This window comes from Catharus ustulatus, chromosome 4 (assembly GCF_009819885.2).
Source record: "Catharus ustulatus isolate bCatUst1 chromosome 4, bCatUst1.pri.v2, whole genome shotgun sequence".
NCBI classification, from domain to species: domain Eukaryota; kingdom Metazoa; phylum Chordata; class Aves; order Passeriformes; family Turdidae; genus Catharus; species Catharus ustulatus.
Window position 1 is genome coordinate 4,003,030 of NC_046224.1, and position 18,086 is coordinate 4,021,115.

Consider the following 18,086-nt stretch of genomic DNA (forward strand, 5'->3'; position numbering starts at 1 on the left):
TGGCTTTTGTCATATGCCAGGTAAACTTCTGTAGTTAATCTGGTCAATCTGGATATGTTAAAGTCAATGCAGAGAAGCAGGTCATGACCCTGAGTCATTTGACCTCTATATATACACGAATAACTATATATCTCTGTGTGTGTATAAATTAATACATATTCACATGCATACATTACATAACAATAATATATATTATTATATATAATTTATATTCTTTATTATAGATATCTAGGCAATAGGGTGAGATGAACTATTCTCTAAAGGGACTTGTTCCTCCCCACTGCTTGCCTCAGACACAGATACTTGCATTCAGCCAGGTGAAATTCATCTTACCCAGCTGAGTGTGGCTAAAAAAAGGCAGAAGAATATCCAGACCTTGCAAATTCCCAATAATACAAGAACATGTCAAGTATTATGTGTGCTTGAGCCTGTCCTCAGATGCCTTTGCACTGGGCTCTCTCACACTCTGTAGCTACAAAAGGAGCTGTCAAATTAATCAGCTGCCATGATCTGCAGCTTCCTTGTCTGAGCTGGAGGAATTATGTAGGAACTGTCATAGAAAACACTAATCCAAAATAACTGGGAAGAGGGGAGTGATGAGGAATGCATGTATATAGTGAACCATAAGGGAATCCAGTCAGATTTTCAGCTGCAGTGCAGGGGGTGAAGGGGTTTAATTTCCAAGGGGAACAATTGAAGAGAAAAGTGTTCCTGCACTTGACCCACCTGGGTGGGGAAGAGGCAGGGGGACATCAGGCGTCCAGCAAAGCTGCTGTTTGTGGGGAGGGTGGTGTGTGGGCTGAAATGACAGTGGTACCCTTTAATGTGCTTGGGATAATGGTCCATATGTACTCCTGGTGGCTTGGGAGGGGCTGCAGTTTTATTGGAAATACATCTGCTGCATGGTGGGAGGAGAAGTGGGTTTGGGAAGCAGTTTCAGGCAGGGCTCTTTCCCATCTGTCAGTGATAGGGTGCAGTCCTCCTACCAGCACTCTGTAGGTGGAAGGGCATGCTGTCCCCATTAGACTTAAGCTGTGACATCTTCTGCCTCCTTCACAGGTTGGATTTGTGTCCAGGCTTCCTCCTCATTTGCCACTGCTGGTCTTAAGGTTGCTGGAACAATCTGGTTTCTTCTGTGGCAAGTCATTAACTTCATGAGTTTACATCTGAATGCCACAATTCCCTGAGAAGTTGTCCCTACAACAGGAAAAAGACTCTATTACAGGTGAGAAAAAGCAGGTTTTCCATGGTTTCTTCTATATTTACTATGAGAAACGACAGATTATTTTTTGCAGAAGACACCATTTAGGATCTCAGTTACTATTTTATCTGGCATTGGCTATTTCACTTTTGTTCTGCCACAGAGCCAGTACAATGTAAATGATTCTCGGCACTTTTCCACATAGCATATTTTCAGAAATCCTACAAAGGCCCAGGCAATCTGCACCATGGTTGACTACCTTCACTAAAACATGTTTCAAAGCATTGTTCACACTTTATATGGCTTTATCCAGCCATAAATTAACAAAAGTCTGATTCTGATGTGATTTCACAAGGTCCTGCCTTCTCACTTTTCAAAAATCCCCAAAAAATCCCCATTCAGATAAGAACTATCAGTAAATAGTAAGGAACATGAAGAGAAACAGCAAAGGGAGCAAGAGAAGAGGAGAATTCCCAAATGTTAAATAGGGACATCTTGGCTTAAGTAGGATGTGGAGCCTGTGAACAGGAACAGCCTTGGTGCATCTCAGTGTAGTAACAGAAACAGGGAGGAGACCAGACTGAAATAAATCTGAAATACAAAGTTGACATGACACAACTCTGAAATCAGGGGGATGAAGGAAACAGAATTACATGGTTGTGGTGGCAGATGCTCCCCCAGACTTCCTACAGTTTGGTCAGAGAGAAAAAGACTGATTGCATAATCTATCTGAAACAATGTATTTGTATAATTAATCTTAATTTTCCCACAGAATTAATCTCCCACCCATTATTTGAACTGTCATTCTCAGTTCCACAATGGCTGGGACAAAGACTGCTTTTTAGAATTATAGAACCACAAAATGATTTGGGTTGGAAGGTATCTTAAAGCCCACCTCATTCCATCCCCCTGCCATGGGCAGGGACACCTTCCACTAGACAAGTTTGCGCCAAGCCCCATCCAACCTGGCCTTGGACACTTCCAGGGATGAGGAGTCCACAACCTCTCTGGGAAACTTGTTCTGAGATTTTTTGATTACAAAAGCTCTAGTTCCTCCTTTTCTTGTGCCAGTATTTAACAGGTGAATCCGACAACCTCAAAATCCTGGGTCATATTTAACACCAAAGATGTCCAGAAATCTAAGCAGTGCAATAGGGACAGGCTGATCCAGTTGATAACTCTTCCACCTCTAGGGATTTTTTTTGTTAGATTTCACATTTTCCTCATTCTGTCCCACTTACCTTATTGTCTGCTTGGTGAGTCACACAAAGGCAATGGGAATAATAAGCAGAACAAACCAGATAGCTGTAAAACCTGAAAATCAATATGATTAGCACCTGGAGTTATCTTAATTATTGCATTTACTACAGCTGGCAGGGGAGGGCAGGGATTTTGTTGCCCCATTGCTCCCAGGCCCCAACCAGAGGGGACTTGAGCAACTAGAGATTGACCACAGTCAAATAACCAGGGACTACTGATGTTGTGGTCTTTAGAGTAGTTTGCAAAACTCCTCCTTCCCTTCCTTCATTCACTCCATTATTCCTCCTCACCATAACATGCACTACAGTTTTTGACAGACCCCAGATGGAATCAAGAGCCCTTGTGCAAAGTCTTGAGCATATGCACAGTGAGACACAATTTCTATTTCATCAGCTAATGGCTGAGTGGAAGATGAGGAAGGGGGAGAAGAAAATTTCTTCAGACTGATCTAAATGCACTGATTTAGCTGTGAAGAAATGTTATATTTGCCCACCTTTTTTATTCCTTTGAAAATGTAAAAAAACACTCAGCATTTAAATATTTACATTTTTTCCTGCTTTTTTCCAGTTGAAGTGATTTGCCGAATTCACAGAAAGTCTCAGAGAAGAATCTGAAAATGGCTCCATTTAAAAAGAGACTTCTGGTTGATCTGTTTTCTTTTACATCCCTTACAAATCTTTGAAAACTTCTTTATAAAAGCTCAAGTGCTTAAACAATCTGTTTATATGTCTTTACTAACTTCTCACACAATACATGGATACAGACTTGTCTTGCAGCATATTTAGCAGCTCTTCTAATAGAAATGGACCTCTTTGGAATAGAACAACAAACTGAAAGACCAATTAAGTGCTCTATGTGATGGAGTGAAGTCTTTAATAAAATGGCATACCTGTCACTGGCAGTGTCCCTGATGAGGAAGGGGAAGAGGACAGAAGAGTCAAACCTATGAAGAGAGAAATTCTTGATTTTAGTATCAATTTGCTCTTTTGATGAAGAGCACCACAGCAGTGATGAGGAGAGAGTCAGGCAAAGAGCCAGCTCATTCCAGCACCAAAGCAGTGCCAAGGGTAGAGTCTGACAGCTCACCCTCTGCACAGAACCCTTAAAAATTGCCATGTTTATTTCCTGACCATCAATAGAACTTTCCAGCCTGCATGCCAACATATCCACTGATCTGATACCTGCTAATGGTGGGCATGAAGTGAACTGGAATGGGATCCATCTAAAATCTTTACTTCATATGTGACTGTGGAAGGATGACTTTCAGTGTGCCAAGTTACTTGGAAACAACCAGGACTAGTTTTTACCCAGAAATGTAAGCTACAACTTCTCTGGTGCAAGAAATTAATTGAATTTCTCTCTTATCCTGAAAAGGAAGCTCTGAACTTGCCCCAGTATGGACAGATTTTTAACAAGATGTCCTGTAATAGTGGTTTCCTGATAAATTTCTTTGTGCTAGCACTGAAGGAGAACTGAGAAAGTTCCAGCCCCATTATAGACATCACATCATAGTAAATACAAAGGCAACACTTTAGGGGAATTAATATTTGGTGCTCTATTTGCAAGGATCTGACCTTGCTGAGGTTTGAGAGCATTTTGCAGGCAACTGGAATTACTGTTTTGTTGAAATAAAGGCCAAGGGGGCTTCTTTTGTTATCCAGTCCCATGTTTTTCACAAACCCAATTTAAAAATTCTAAAATATTTGTAATTTTAAAATATATGTAATTTCAATCGGCTATATTATTTTCTAGGACTGGTTTGTTGATGGGTCATATCCATCACAGCAAGAAGTTCTTTTGTTCTGATAGCACCAAGTGAAATTTTTAATGGTGTCATAACGGAAGAGGAAAGACCAGACAGCAAATTATGACTTCTGTACTAGGAACACTCTGAACCAGGCACCACAGGGAAACAGATCTATAAAAAAAGGGAGAAAGCCCTGGGCTGATGCTGCAACAGTGTGTGCAGTGATGTGGTATGGTCATAAGGGCTGGAATGACAAAATAGGCTGGATTTCTCACTGACAGTCATTCCTTTTACACATATAAAAGCCACAGCAAACTTTCACAAAGCAGAAACCAACAACACATTTTCCTGGAAATGTGTGGAGTTTCTTCCATTAGTGGGGACACCTACTTCATAGTTACTTCCCAAGGGATTAAGTGAAGGACACAGTCTGTGTACATTACCATAATTTCAGTATTAAGTTACTGTTTCTTTTGTTGGCTTTAATACAGTTATTTTGATACAATGCACTGGTTTATGTTGTGTAATAATCTGCTAGAAGTTATTTTAGTTTTATACTGTGTAGTAAGTGATTCTGATGAAGATCTTTTGTCTGTTACCTCCTGTTCATTTGTCTTAATAAACAATTCCTATTTATATAAATAATCTGATTTACCATCAAGAGAACTTGCAGGACAGCGTGATTCCTTAAATTTAAACTCTTGAAAAAATCTGAGGCTAAGGAAGGACTGCCTTCATTTAAACCTCTTTCTGTGAAGGTGTTTAAATACACAGGGAGTTCTTTCTTCCCCTCAGTGGCAGGGCTTCTTTAGTAAACTTTTTTGAAGCTCCCACTCTCCCCATGACAGTTGGAGGCTCTGAACCCCACATGAGCAGGTCAGGACATTGTTGTGGTGTAACCACAACCATCTTACCTGGCCCAATGATCTCTGGTGGCCATTGGTTGCTGTCATTGGTGCATCTCATATCAAGGTGGGTCCAGATGATTTTGCCATTCTCCTCCTTGCATGTCCTGTTGCCAGAAGTGGGGGGTCTCTTATCATAACCTGTCTGGCACTTGAAATGTAAGACTTGTCCCACATAATATTTTTTGGGCAGACTTATGGAGGCATGTGGAACAGACTTGGGAGGACCACAGAAATCTGTGGGAGCACAAGGCAGCACATGGTTAAAGCAAATAGATTTTGCATACTGTTCCTGTTCTTGAAAATCTTGTGTTCTTAGAAAATATAGACAAGCAGGATATACCAAGCCTTTCTAATTTTTGGTTAGGATATAAAATACTCATTTGCTTACACCACATCTCTTATTCAGCCAAGATATCACAGAAATCATGTCTTTGTCTCTGACTGCAAAATCATTAAATATCACTCACCACTTTTACACTACTTCCATGGAAATCAGCAGGAGAAGCATTATAGTATTGAATGAGATCTTATTTACCTTTCTGTTTGGACTCTGAAATGTCTTCTTGCTTCTGGGGTGCATGGCCCCTTGATTCTCTTTCTAACTCCATCGTGGGAGCCATTGATGACAAATTTTTCTCATCTGTGGAGAAGTTACATTTGTTGAGTTACAGCAGGACAAATATCAGAACAAAGTGCCGGAGCACCCAAGCTTTTAGAGGTTGGATAGAACTCTTCCAAGACCTAACTTAGAAAAATAAGCACACAAGATATTTTGTTAATGCCCAGATTTGTTTTATACCAAGTAACACAAGAGGAGAAACACCTCTATGTATAGAAAAAAAAACCAACACTCACTCACCAATGCATTCAAATGGTATGTATATCCAAACAGCACGCTGCTGTTTACTCTGGCACTGAATTCCTGGGTATACACCAGCTTTTCTGGCATAGCCAGGGTCACACTTATAGTACAGTTTGGTCTGTAGTGGATACATTTCAGCAGTAACATCAGCAAATTCAGTTGTTGGAAGATGTGGGCATGTACCTGCAAATAGAAAGCCTGAGAATCAGGACAGACTGGCATTTCACTTTATGCATCAAGGACTTCCCTGTTCTCAACACCAGACACGTCCAGCAGATGGACAACATGAAACATTATCAACATTTTCTTAATGAAGCTGTACACAAGAATTTTGGAGAGCAGCTACCCACACTAGAGTGTGCAGCCTCAGTCTATGGAGTGAGGCACACTAGGCAAAAATAAGCAATTAAAAGTTGCAATCATCTGTAACCAAACATTGGGAATGGGCATAGACTCTCAGTTCTGTCTGAGGACACCAAACAGCTTAACTGTGAAAGAAGTTTGCAAACATAAATATAACTTGTCCCAAAACAAGGATATGAAGTGTCGTGTCATCAGCAAATCATATCTAAATATATTTCTCAATCAGTTGGAATGAATTAAGTTAGATCATTTCTGTGTACTTGAAAAGCCTGCTCAAGCTGAACTGGGGACCCAGAGGTTGATAAAGGCACTACTTAATGATTATTTATGGCCTAAAGGCTGAGAAATTAAAGGATCAAACAGTCTGTTTGCACCAGGGCTGGCACTCTGGATCTTTCTGTGCACTATGCACAGCCCTTTATGCTTGTGCACAACAGTAACAGCATTCAGGTGTGAAATTTCTTAGTCATCATATCCTCACATTTTCTGCAACCATAATTAATGCAGCCTTAGCAACCAGCAGGAATAACTGTGAAAGGCCTTCAAGTTCCTGATAGCTATTCATCATTTGGTGTCTCCCAAAGTGCCTTTTCTTTGAAAGACCAACAGGAACTCGACCTGTGACTCCAAGCCCCAACCCTGAAATGCCCTTTTCTTTCATTTCCTCACTCTGTTATTTTCTGCCCTTTTTATTTTACATTGTCTTGCTGTTTAGTAAAAGTCACAAAGTTTGAAGAAGGCAACAACAAAAAGTATGTGAGCAGTTTAACAGCTAATCTGCATAAGGCTTGTTTTAATCCCCTTGTACCTTTGTGTTATCAAAGGATTTGCCTTGTAAACGACATCAGACTGTGGCTTTGAGAGAAACGACTGCACCCGAAATAGTTAACCACATGGTTTACCACAGACTGTCAGGGTGATTAAAATTAAAGAGTTATCAGATCAGCAGCAAGTTGAGATCATGTACTCTCACTTTCCCTGAAAGCTAAAAGCTTGTTTCCCTCAAGACTTCAAAAGCCTCTTTGAAGCAGACTGCAGATTTGAATCTCAGCACAAGGCACTCAAACCTACAACTCATTAGTCTCTTCTTAAGAAAACCCACAACATTTAACCTACTCATCATAAAGGGCAAACATTCATTTAATTGATGATCAAATGTTGGGTTCTTCTGATCTTGCACTCATCAAACAGGGATTGTGCAGAAATGGTGCACTTGGGAGATAGTGAACATCCACCCTCAGCTGGATTGCACACAACCTTCCTTGAATCCAGCCTTTTTATTTCACCCACATTGCTCAAATTCTTGTCTTCTAATATCTAAATAACTGCAATATCTTCTTTGGCCTTTACAATCATATTCCTTTCTCTGATCCAGAAAGAATTTTGGAAGATGAATTTCCAAGGTCTTCTTGTGACCTTCTGCTGCTGCCCTATGACTTTTAACTGCTTTTAGCTGCTGTTGTCCCATAAAAGATTTTGCTCCCATTTTCAAGAACCTTCTCCTTCACAACCATCATAACGTTTTAAAACACTGGCTTCTCCTCCCACACTAGAGCTCCTCACCAATGTGTTTGGTATCAAAGTCATCAGTTTTTGAGTTTATTGTGGTACGTGTCCTCACACTGGGAGGAGCCGTGAATGAATACGGATATTGCAAAATATCGTTTGTCATGATTGCTCTTAATTGTCTCAAAGTATCTTATATACCTTCAGAAGTGCTTCACTTTATGTGGTTTTTACTCCTCTTTCTAGAAAAAGTAGGCACTCAGCATACAACCCATGCACGCTCCTGCCAGGCAGCTGTAGGGAGTGAAAGGTCCTCTCTGAGCCTCCTTTTGTCCAGGCTGATCTCCTCCAGATCCCTCAGCCTCTCCTAATCAGACTTGTGTTCCAGACCCTTCCCCAGCTCCACTGCCCTTCTCTGGACCTATTCCAGCATCTCCATGTCTTTCTTTGGTTTCATAGCATGGCACTTCCTGGTGTCGTGTGGGAAGACTGCAGAGAGGATGCAGACTTGGTGAGGTCTGGACCATACTGACCTCTGGAGTGAATCATGCCTAAAATTTCATTCCATCTTTGTGCCCAAGGAAACTGCATGGTTTGCCCCTAAAAAAATCAACATCCTTGCTGTGTGAGTGGTAAAATAGACAAAGGATTGGAAGAATCCAGGGAGTAGGGAATGGCAGGGTGGATTTTTTTTCCTTCATGAGATTTCTGACCTTTTACATTTTTAGGGAAGATTAGCTTTGTTTCTTGAGGTTTTTTGCTGTTTTGCACCTTGTTGGTAGTCAATTCTTGTTAGAGTTGGCATGATATGAAAATATCAATCTTTTAAAAGGCCAGCACATCTGGGCATAACCTGCCTCACAGCCTGTGGTGACCTGGTTTTGCACAGCTTTCCCTGGATTCTGCATCCCTCCACAGCTGCTTCAGGGTTGCACTCCTGCTATTACTGGGTTGAAATACTGCCCTCACATTACCTTGAGGTGTCTTGATGTTTTGTTTGCCTCCTCATTTTCCCTCTGCACATATTCCAATTTTTTGTCCCCATGACAAGGGGTTGTGTGCCACTATTTCCTTCTCTTTCTATCCCAATGTTCACTGTTATTTCTTTCCTTCATTCACAAAATTCATCAGCCCCTACTAATTATTCTCACTTCCCACACCCCAAAAGTGTCCTGGGACTCTATTTCTCAGCACTTAGAAGTAGTAAATGGGCCAAACAGAGAGGTTGGTGTAATTCTGTTCATGGAGATTTAACCCTTCTGTCAGTTTCAGAATTGTAAGAACACTTAGCTCTCCTAAGGCAGATGGGAAATTCTGTTCTCCAAATGTCTACAGGATTTGTAGAAATTCTGGAGGTGGTTTCAATTATGATGATGGAGAGGATGGAGATAAATCCTTGGAATTAGAAGGAGACTTGTATATTGAGACAATAGACAGCCATGAAAAATAAAAATTCAAAACTAGGTATTGGTGCTGCCTAAATTAAGTTTGAAAAGTTTTTGGAGACCTGCAAGCCTTGTAATCTGAGCCAACAATAGGTGTGAGTTGGGGAGTGTGATGTCATTTGAGATGTCTCAGGGCATCTGGGATTTCCACATGAGCTGTCAAATATCACACAGGAGATATTGGAGGGAAAGAAACCCAGCATCTAAATCAGCATCAGTTCTTTCAGGTTTCTTCCCTCACGTTTCCCAGTTAAGTATGTTACTCACCCAACCACAAAACTGGTCTTGGTGGGTGTGCTGGCAGTACCAGGCTTCATGAAACCTTCCTGCCTGCTTCTCTTCCATGTCTGAGCTGGCAGAGCAGTGATAGATGAGGCTTTAAAACAACACCTTAAGTCCACGAGAAGAGAGTGGGGAAAATTTGTAACAGGTATTTTTAGTGTTAGGTAAAACACAGACAGTGAGTCATGCCACAATAACCTAAAGTCAGAACTTCCTCTGTCACGTGGCTGTGTGTCACCAGTGCTGACATTATTCTGATGTCAAGTTAAAGCAGCAAGGTGCAAAAATAGGCTGATTTTCCCCTTACTACAAAGGCAGTAGGATGGGATTGGTGGGAAACTGAATGTTCTGAAGTTTTGGGCAGAAGCAGTGGAAGAAACCAGGCACACACCTGTCTAGTTCAGAGATGAAGAGCACCTCTCCCCAGAGACACCCACAAATCAAACCAGGCTAAAAGCAAGCTATTTCCCCAGCTGTGCCTGAAAAGCCAAACCAGCCCTGGGGATTATGTGCTGTGTGAAACTGGGCTCTCTAAATGGTGCAGTCTCATGAAGATGAAACTGATACAGGCAAGGCGAAGGAATTGATACCAACAACAGGACTGAAACGGTAAATGAACTTTTTCTAACTTCAAAACTTATTCCCAAAGGATCCTTTAACAAGCCAGCCTTGGCTCTGCAGGATTCTTTCTCCCACTAATGTCATTTAATGCTTATGTGAATTTGTAAGATGGGAATAGATGACAGATGTGGGGTTGGGGTACAGATCCCAACTTTATTGTAATTTGCCTGCAAGATTATAATTAGCTGTACCTTAGATTATAGAGAGATTATCTTTAAAAAATTAATTTGAGTAGTAGTGAGTCTGCAGTGTGACAGAAATACAGTGCAGATAAAATGACCGAGCATAAGTTTTAATACAAACAGCAATGGAGGAGAGAACAACCTTAGGGGGTTGGAGGTGGGTTTGAATATTTCCTGCAGTGGTGAACAAGAATGTCTTGTTCTAAGGATCTGGCAGTTCAGTCCCTGCTGAGTTTGCTGTACCAGATGTTCTCTGTTCAAACAACATTGCAAAATAAAGTAGAATATGAACTGTCAGGAGATCCAGGACCATAGAAACCTGGGTTTGGGAGAAATGCACTTCTCTTACCTGTTGGCTTAATCCTGCTGACCAGTTGTTTGCCATTGACCTAGGCAGTAAAATCTAATACAAAAAAATTCTATATACAGCAAGGCTAGAGTGGTTTGCACAGTGGACTAAGCTTTCTCATGCTAAGCATAATTTAGCCTCAGGAATGTGCCTTCATAGCTCCTTCTGTGGGAAGTGGAGCCAGGCAAACCTTTCTAGAGCACAGCAGACACCTAATCTACCTAATCTAGAGCAAAGCTTTAAGGTGCTTCTTTCTTTTTATCAGCTGCAGTGGTGGAAGAATGTTCTTACATGCTAGCATTGAAAATCAGAGTGGTTTACCTGATGCACTGACAGATCTCACACCTGCCCTAACAGGGAGGCTGGGCTGGGGACTTAGACTCAAAATGTGGAATCGGAAGAGGGAACATTAGGAAAGAGAGAGAGAGGAAAACTAGCCTGGGCACGGTGTGCTGTATAGAAAGTGCACAAAGTGAAGAATGGGGAACACTTTTGGTTTTGTTTCTGGGTGTTTATAACATCCTTGGTTCCGTGCTAAAGCCACAGAGCTCAGACTCTCTAAATGCAACCACAGCACATGGTTTTGTAGCAGAACACAGAGCCAAATTTTGAAAACAGCATAGGTGAAAGCCTTGTTTTGGTGTGTGACATTTTTGCTCAAATAGACAACCTCAGTAACACACATCTTTGATATTTTCATCTAAAAGGAAACAAAAAGTCTCTTTTTAAACAGCAGCATAGATAGAGATTCTTTCCTTTGTCTGGAACTTTCCCAGCCTTGCCTTTTGTATGGCTGAATGGGCAGTAGAGAATATCCTCTCTGAAAATAATTGAATGGTCTGACAAATGCGTGTCCCAGCCTCGGGAAAGTGAAAAGAGTTCTGGTGGAGAAATTTTGATTTCAAATAAGCCCTAAGGACTCATCTCCCTGACTTAGGGACTTAGTATGGTCATGGAACTTTGCCCCGGAGATCTCAAGAATGAGATGGAAATTTTCTGCACCTGGCAATGATTTTTCTCATGTCATGCATGAAGTATTTTTCCACGTAGAGAGGGTTACATATTCTTTATGTGAGGGCTCACACTTTACAAATCAAGAACATGAAGAAAAAGCAGCAGATGACAGAGTGCTGCTCCCCTGGCAGGGCTGCAGAACAGGAAGTGAAGTGAGGAAAGTCATGGAAGGGCTTTGCAAACGTGGGTTTTGGGGAAGCATTAGAGGAGACGGAGCACAGACTCAGTGAGACACGTTGTTCCAAAATTCAGGACCAAGGTCAGGGAATGGAATCCGTGGGTAGAAAATATCCAGAAGCTGGGCTTTGAACATAGCATTAATGCAACAGGGAAAACAGGGCAGACAAAGCTGAACATTGAGGAGGTAGGGGGACCAAAATAACAACACTCTGAAGGCAACAGTGAGCAAAGTCAGAAGCAGTGGCTTTCTAGATGTAAAGAGTGGATATTTTTCTATGATAAAAGGAAAAAAGGACATAATATCCCACCTCTGATAAGGTGGGGGAACAATTTCTCCAGCTGAAGAAGCAGGTTCTGCAGGATCTCTGTCTGTGATATCTGCTTTTCGTCAGTAGGATCACACTTTCTTAACATTTTTTAAACATTTTTTAATTGTAACAGTATCTTGAGCCCTTTGTTCCTGAAAGCTGCTGTAGCTAAAAGATTTACAAAGGTATTTGCTCTCTAGCTGACCTTACAAGAATCACTTGTCTGTGTTTGACAACTTTAATGTATTCTACATTGCATTTCAAATCCATGGGAGCCAGCACCAATATGCAAGTACAATAGGAAAGAAATTCCTCTCATTTACATTACTGAGATCTGGTACCCATCTTGGATGAATGAAATTCATTTGAATGAGTTTCTTTATTTTGTGAGTTGTAATCCTTTCCAGGTTTAAGTTGCAAATCTGTTCAGTGTATCCCTGTATGAGGAACAGCAAGATGGAAGGGTTGAAGGAGCACAGACACCTTTTACCTTGTGTTTGCCCTCACTTCGTGCTTCACCCATACCTGCATCCTCTAGGCTGCTGTGCAGGATAAAGGAGATAAATGTGATGCTCTTCACAGGAAATCCAGGATTTCTCTTCTTCTTCTTAGCACTAAGGTGTAGTTTAATTTTTATTAAATGAATTATCATCCCACGCCTTAATTTCCCCAGTCCCCCAGGACTTTGCCCTCTCAGAACACTTCGAGAACTATCAGTGAAACTGTTCTGTAAAACAAATACTTTTTATTTCCGTTTCCCTCTAATTATCTTTATTATTATTACAGTTGTTATTATTATATAGTGCATTTTGACAAACACCATCTAGGGCTTGACCTATTTACAAAACTGAACTTGCAGTGCTGGGACAAGCTGAAAATACTGAGGCAAAATAATTTAAAAAAGCACTGCATGTGCTGAGGCCTGGTTGATTTTTGACCAGTTTGACCCAGCCCCTTTCCCTTTGCTTTGCTTATGTCTGTTCCCAGGTCTCCTTGTTGACCCCCTTTAGGAATTTAAACCAACAGGTCCTACAGCCACAATTCCTTAAGTGTCTCCATTATTAAAAACCCCTAAATTGGTAAAAGATGGTATTTCTACCTTAGTATACTATTTGCAGGGAGAAATTACAAATATATATATTTAAATATTATTTTTAAAAATTGAGAGAGACATTGAAAATAAATACAGGAAGATGAGGAAAGAAGAGCTTAGTGATACAGTGGAGAATGCAATGCTGTGCATTTATTCATTCAGTGGTGAATAAAATTACATAGCATAAAATGCAACTGCTCTGACACCCCTTGATTTTTTTCCAAAAAACCAGAAAGGTTTCTGATAAACGAGACCTGCCAGCAAGAAATTTCACAACATGTTCCAGGCAGAGTAATACAGAAAGTGTGATCTAGGGGACCTGACTCATCCCAGAACTGATCCCACTGACATATCTCTGGCTGAGCATCTCGCAGTGCTGCTCCTGCACGCAGCACCACAGGGCTCTGGCACCACATCTGGCACTGAAAACACCCCATGAAGGAGAAGGTGCAACATTAACTGGCAAAATAATGAGAATAAAATCACCTGGGGCTTCAACACTGGTGAAGGTCCTTCCTGCATTAATGAGTTCATTCATTAGCAACACACACTTCCCCTGACGTGGCCAGCCCCAAGGAAAATTCCCAGCCCTGCTAAAGATGATCCATTAGCAGTTACAGTACCAGCATATCTGAGAGCCTGCCTTAGACTGTGTCTGTTCATGCCTCTCAGCCTGCACATCATCATCATCAGACACAGAAGGAAATATCACATTTATGGAGCTCTGAGAATGGAAGATTTTTTTTTCCCTGCCTTTGAACAAAGCAGTTTAAATTTAAATACACTAATGCATCACCAGACCATTTCTCAATGCACACACTTGTCAAGATAAATAAACCAAATCTAAGCAGTGTCACCATTTATAAATGTGTAAAATTATGCTGAATTGGATTAGCTATCTCCATTCACAGTTTATAGGCACTGCTGATAGAGAGGCATGGCTGAAAAAGTATTTCATATCTATAGTACCCATAGCAAATTTGGATGGTACCTTTTAAATAACAGTATTGCCATCAATTTTTCCTACACAGATACTGGCATTTCAGTGTCTATTTTTGTTTCCTAAAGTTACAAGAAAATGGAAAAAGGAAATTCAAAGGGCTGCCTCAAGCTGCTTTGATCTGCCCACTCTTCAAATGATGGGTTGGAGGATACATACATTAGTCAGACAAAAAATATCCTCTAGAGCTCTGGATTTTCTGAAGTTGACAGTTTGTGGGCACAGAACCCACTTCTCTCATTTCCTTAGAATAATAAATTCCTTAAGCTCCTTAACATCTTTCCTTTGCTGAAAGGAGTCAGAATGTTGTGAACACCTTCCAGTAGCCACCAAAAAACCCAAATCATACTTTCCCACCCCAGAAGGCAAAAAAGAATCTTTTACCTGTCTTATTCCCCTTGATGAATCCAAACAAGAGCCACATCAAAAGCCACTTGAGCTCCATGGGACTTGTCCACATCTTTTCTCCACTCCTCTGAGGATGGTGAAGTTTCTCAGAAGTGATGAGCTGTTGCCAACTAAACCAAGGAGCTGATTACTGCCTGATGAGGCTGGCTGGGAGCGTCACCCACGTGTGCAGCGAGGGCTTTGGTCAGCAAATCATCATTTTGCTGGCTCCACGAGAAAGAACAAAGGCTGCTTTCTGTTCAGGTATTAGTCTGTTATCCAGGAAACCAAACTCGATGTTCAGTGCGGCCGAGCATGCCATCGTGTGTAGGAAGTGGTTTTACACAGCAGAGCTCCTGGCTCCAGAGCTCTTTCACATTTCACTACAGCTGAGTAGAAGCACAGAGACTTTAATAGGTTTAATAGGTTTGTTCAGGCACTCAGCCCCAAATCTGTGGCTGGACAGGTATTAGAGAGTATGTATTCCATATGGTAGTGGAATAGATGTCTGGTGTGTGACAATGGATCTCAGGCAACATCTGTGGGCTCCACCTGTGAAAAAAAGGTTCCATGGCTCATCCTTTTGTCTTTTCAGAGGTCTTCTGTTAGTGATGATTAAGCCACACTGCATTTGGTTTTGATGGAAGCATGTGTGTGCAGTTTCTCTGAATCACAGCTGAGCTTCTGAAAGATGGACAGCTTGACTAAAAAACAAAACAAAACAAAACAAAAAAACATGAGGGTGAGGCTGGAAGGTTTGGAAGAGCTTTCCCTTGCTCCTAAATTGTCTGGGTGTGATATGCTTCAATGAAATTCTTCCAAATGCCAGTGGATAACTGGAAATTACCAAGGAAGTATCACACTTCATGTAGTTTTTCTTCAGCCACTTCCACAGAAATTATTTCCTATTAGTAACTAGAGAATTAATTGGGGTAGACTACAGAAAAAACCAGATTTAAACTATCTGTGGTATTCCATTAGATTATTACATGCTGGGCATTTATTTCTCCTTTATAAATCATCAATTAATTAATTATACTTAACAGGCAAGCTAAGGAATAGATGTGATACATTTTTAACTGCTGCTATGGCTGCATTCATCCATCTGCCACCTTTTTCCTGATAAAGCTCCCTTTGCTCTCTCCATGAGAGATTTTGTGCAGCTTTGTGATGCAGGTGACAAATCCTCCTGCAGGGTTTGCCAGCTGCAAGGCTTTGCCAGGAGATTACTTCTCAAATCCAAGTGCAACAGGGCATGGAGAACAAGATTTCTGAAGCAACTGCTGAGGGTAAAATGCTCTGCTCACCCCAGGGCTGCTTCATGCTCCACAGGTATTTACTGCCTTTGCTTCAGTATCAAATCATCTTCCACATTTAACAGTGTAATAGGAAAAGCTCATGTCAAAGCCCTCTGAAGGATTTAGAGAGTTTCACTCCTGAAAAATCTGTCAGAAAGTCTTAGACCCCAATCCTTCACCTTTTTCCAAAATGCCTGGAGATATGTAACTGCCTGAACCCTGCAGTCATCCGGGCTGGTAAAACATATTTATTATGTTGCATGGAAAGAAATCCCAAACTTTTTATCCTTTCCTTACTAAATATGGAGTCTGTTCTTTTGAGGTGAAGGGATTTACTTGCCAACATCTGCTTCAATTTCTTGCTTGGTCTAACTATTTAATTCCACAGCTATTTTAATGATGGACAAAGAGATGAGGAATGTTTTCTGCAGTCCTCCAGCTCAATATTTCATGCAGCCATTTGCTTTCAGATAGCAAACCTCAGCACTGGTGAATAACAGCCACTAAGATTTTATCATAAAAGGTGAGATTTTATCCAAGAATGAATGGGAAGTACAGTCAGTTGTACTGGAAGGAATGGTGACTCCAGGTGGCTCATTGCTACAAACACAGACTGCATGAGAAAGACCTGTAAGTCAGCCTTTACATCTCTTAAAGGTCAGAAAAAACGGTTATGGTTTGTGAGAGGAATTAGCCAGATCAGCTTTGGGAAACAGGTCAATTTGCGGAATGATTCTACGAAAAACACAGTGCAGATTCTGCAAGGAACAGACCCAAAGTAGGGCAAGGTAGAGCAGGGGAGAGTGAGAACAGAGAGACTCAGCAAGAGGGAAAGGCACCCAGGCACAGATAAAAACTGGGGTTTATGAGAAATAAAACATAATTAGCATTATAATTTAGGTTATTAACATGAGATGTTAGCAACAGAATTAGATGTGGCTAATTCTAAGGAAGGGAGTTGCTATGAAAATGCAAAGGGTATCTGGGAAGTGGTGGAGGAAAAAAAAAGAAAAAAGGCATCTTGAGAATTAAGGAAGATGTAGGAGGAAAAGAAGGTGCTGGGATATCTGGGATATATTGACTTTTTCTTCGATCAGCAGAGTTTTGCTGCTCAGCTAAGTCCTGAGAGCTGTGAGGAAAAGAGCCTGTCACGTAGCTCAGGCCACCACAGAAAAGATTATAAAGATTATTTTTATTTAATGTCACAAGACCACAAGTACAGAAATGGAGTTGCCAGGGAATAAACCACAAACACAGCTACAGCCTTTTTAGGTCTAGGTGTAACAAGGGCCTTTTGAAACCCTGAAAGTGCTTTTAAAACTTTGCAAAAATTCATTTGGTCTGGAGGAATGTCCTTTCCTTAAACTTGAAGGAAGCTTGGATTAGCTTTCTGATAAGATCACAATACTGTGAATTTATTGCAGCCCTTCCCAGTTCAAGGCAGTTGTAAACATGCATGTAACTCACCGAAGTAAGCAAGTTTTGTGTTTTATTCAACTTTTCTGCTGTAAATTACTCTTACACAAGTCCTCTATTCAAGGGAATAACATTTCATATGGACCTTCCCAGGGAGGGTGTGGGGGTGGCTCTAGCAGCTACCTAAATTCTGTTAATCAGCAGGTTATGCATCCTTAAAATTACAGTAATGGTGGTTGTGAACTCACATTGTGCACCCATAAAGGCCCTTCCCAACCTCCACAGCAGCATCCAGCTTTGCTGCAGGGCAAGTTTGGGGAAGCTCGAGTTATACAATGTCCTTGAAATTATCATCAGAAAAATTTCATCCAACCTAATTATCTATAAAGGTGAAACAGGTTTTAAGCACTTTTTTATTTCCCATAAAAGTGAGATGGAGCTGACACGAGGCACACAAATTTCACACCTCACATGGAGCATCTTTACCATGTCCACAAAGCACAACTCAAGAGACAGTTGTATGGTCAGTACAATTGTCAGAGTTCCCCCTCGAGTCAGTGAAGAGTCAATAAGAGCATCTAGAGAGTGATTCACCTCCTCTTCTGAACATCTACATCCACCAGATGAGTCACTCTTATCTTCTCTCCATCTCTCCTTCCATCTG

General features: G+C 41.0%; 1 protein-coding gene across 1 annotated transcript; it reads right to left on the minus strand.

The window, feature by feature from the left end:
• Positions 1–283: 283 nt before the first annotated feature.
• LOC116995675 (interleukin-2 receptor subunit alpha-like) lies at positions 284–14,995 on the minus strand. The gene is made up of 7 exons (XM_033058557.1): positions 14,706–14,995; positions 5,976–6,161; positions 5,652–5,756; positions 5,123–5,350; positions 3,351–3,404; positions 2,443–2,515; positions 284–1,197 (listed from the first exon to the last, which is right to left on the minus strand). Exons 1-6 carry the CDS (start codon positions 14,779–14,781, stop codon positions 2,463–2,465), a joined length of 702 nt encoding a protein of 233 aa, XP_032914448.1. The 5' UTR covers positions 14,782–14,995; the 3' UTR covers positions 284–1,197; positions 2,443–2,462.
• Positions 14,996–18,086: the final 3,091 nt, after the last annotated feature.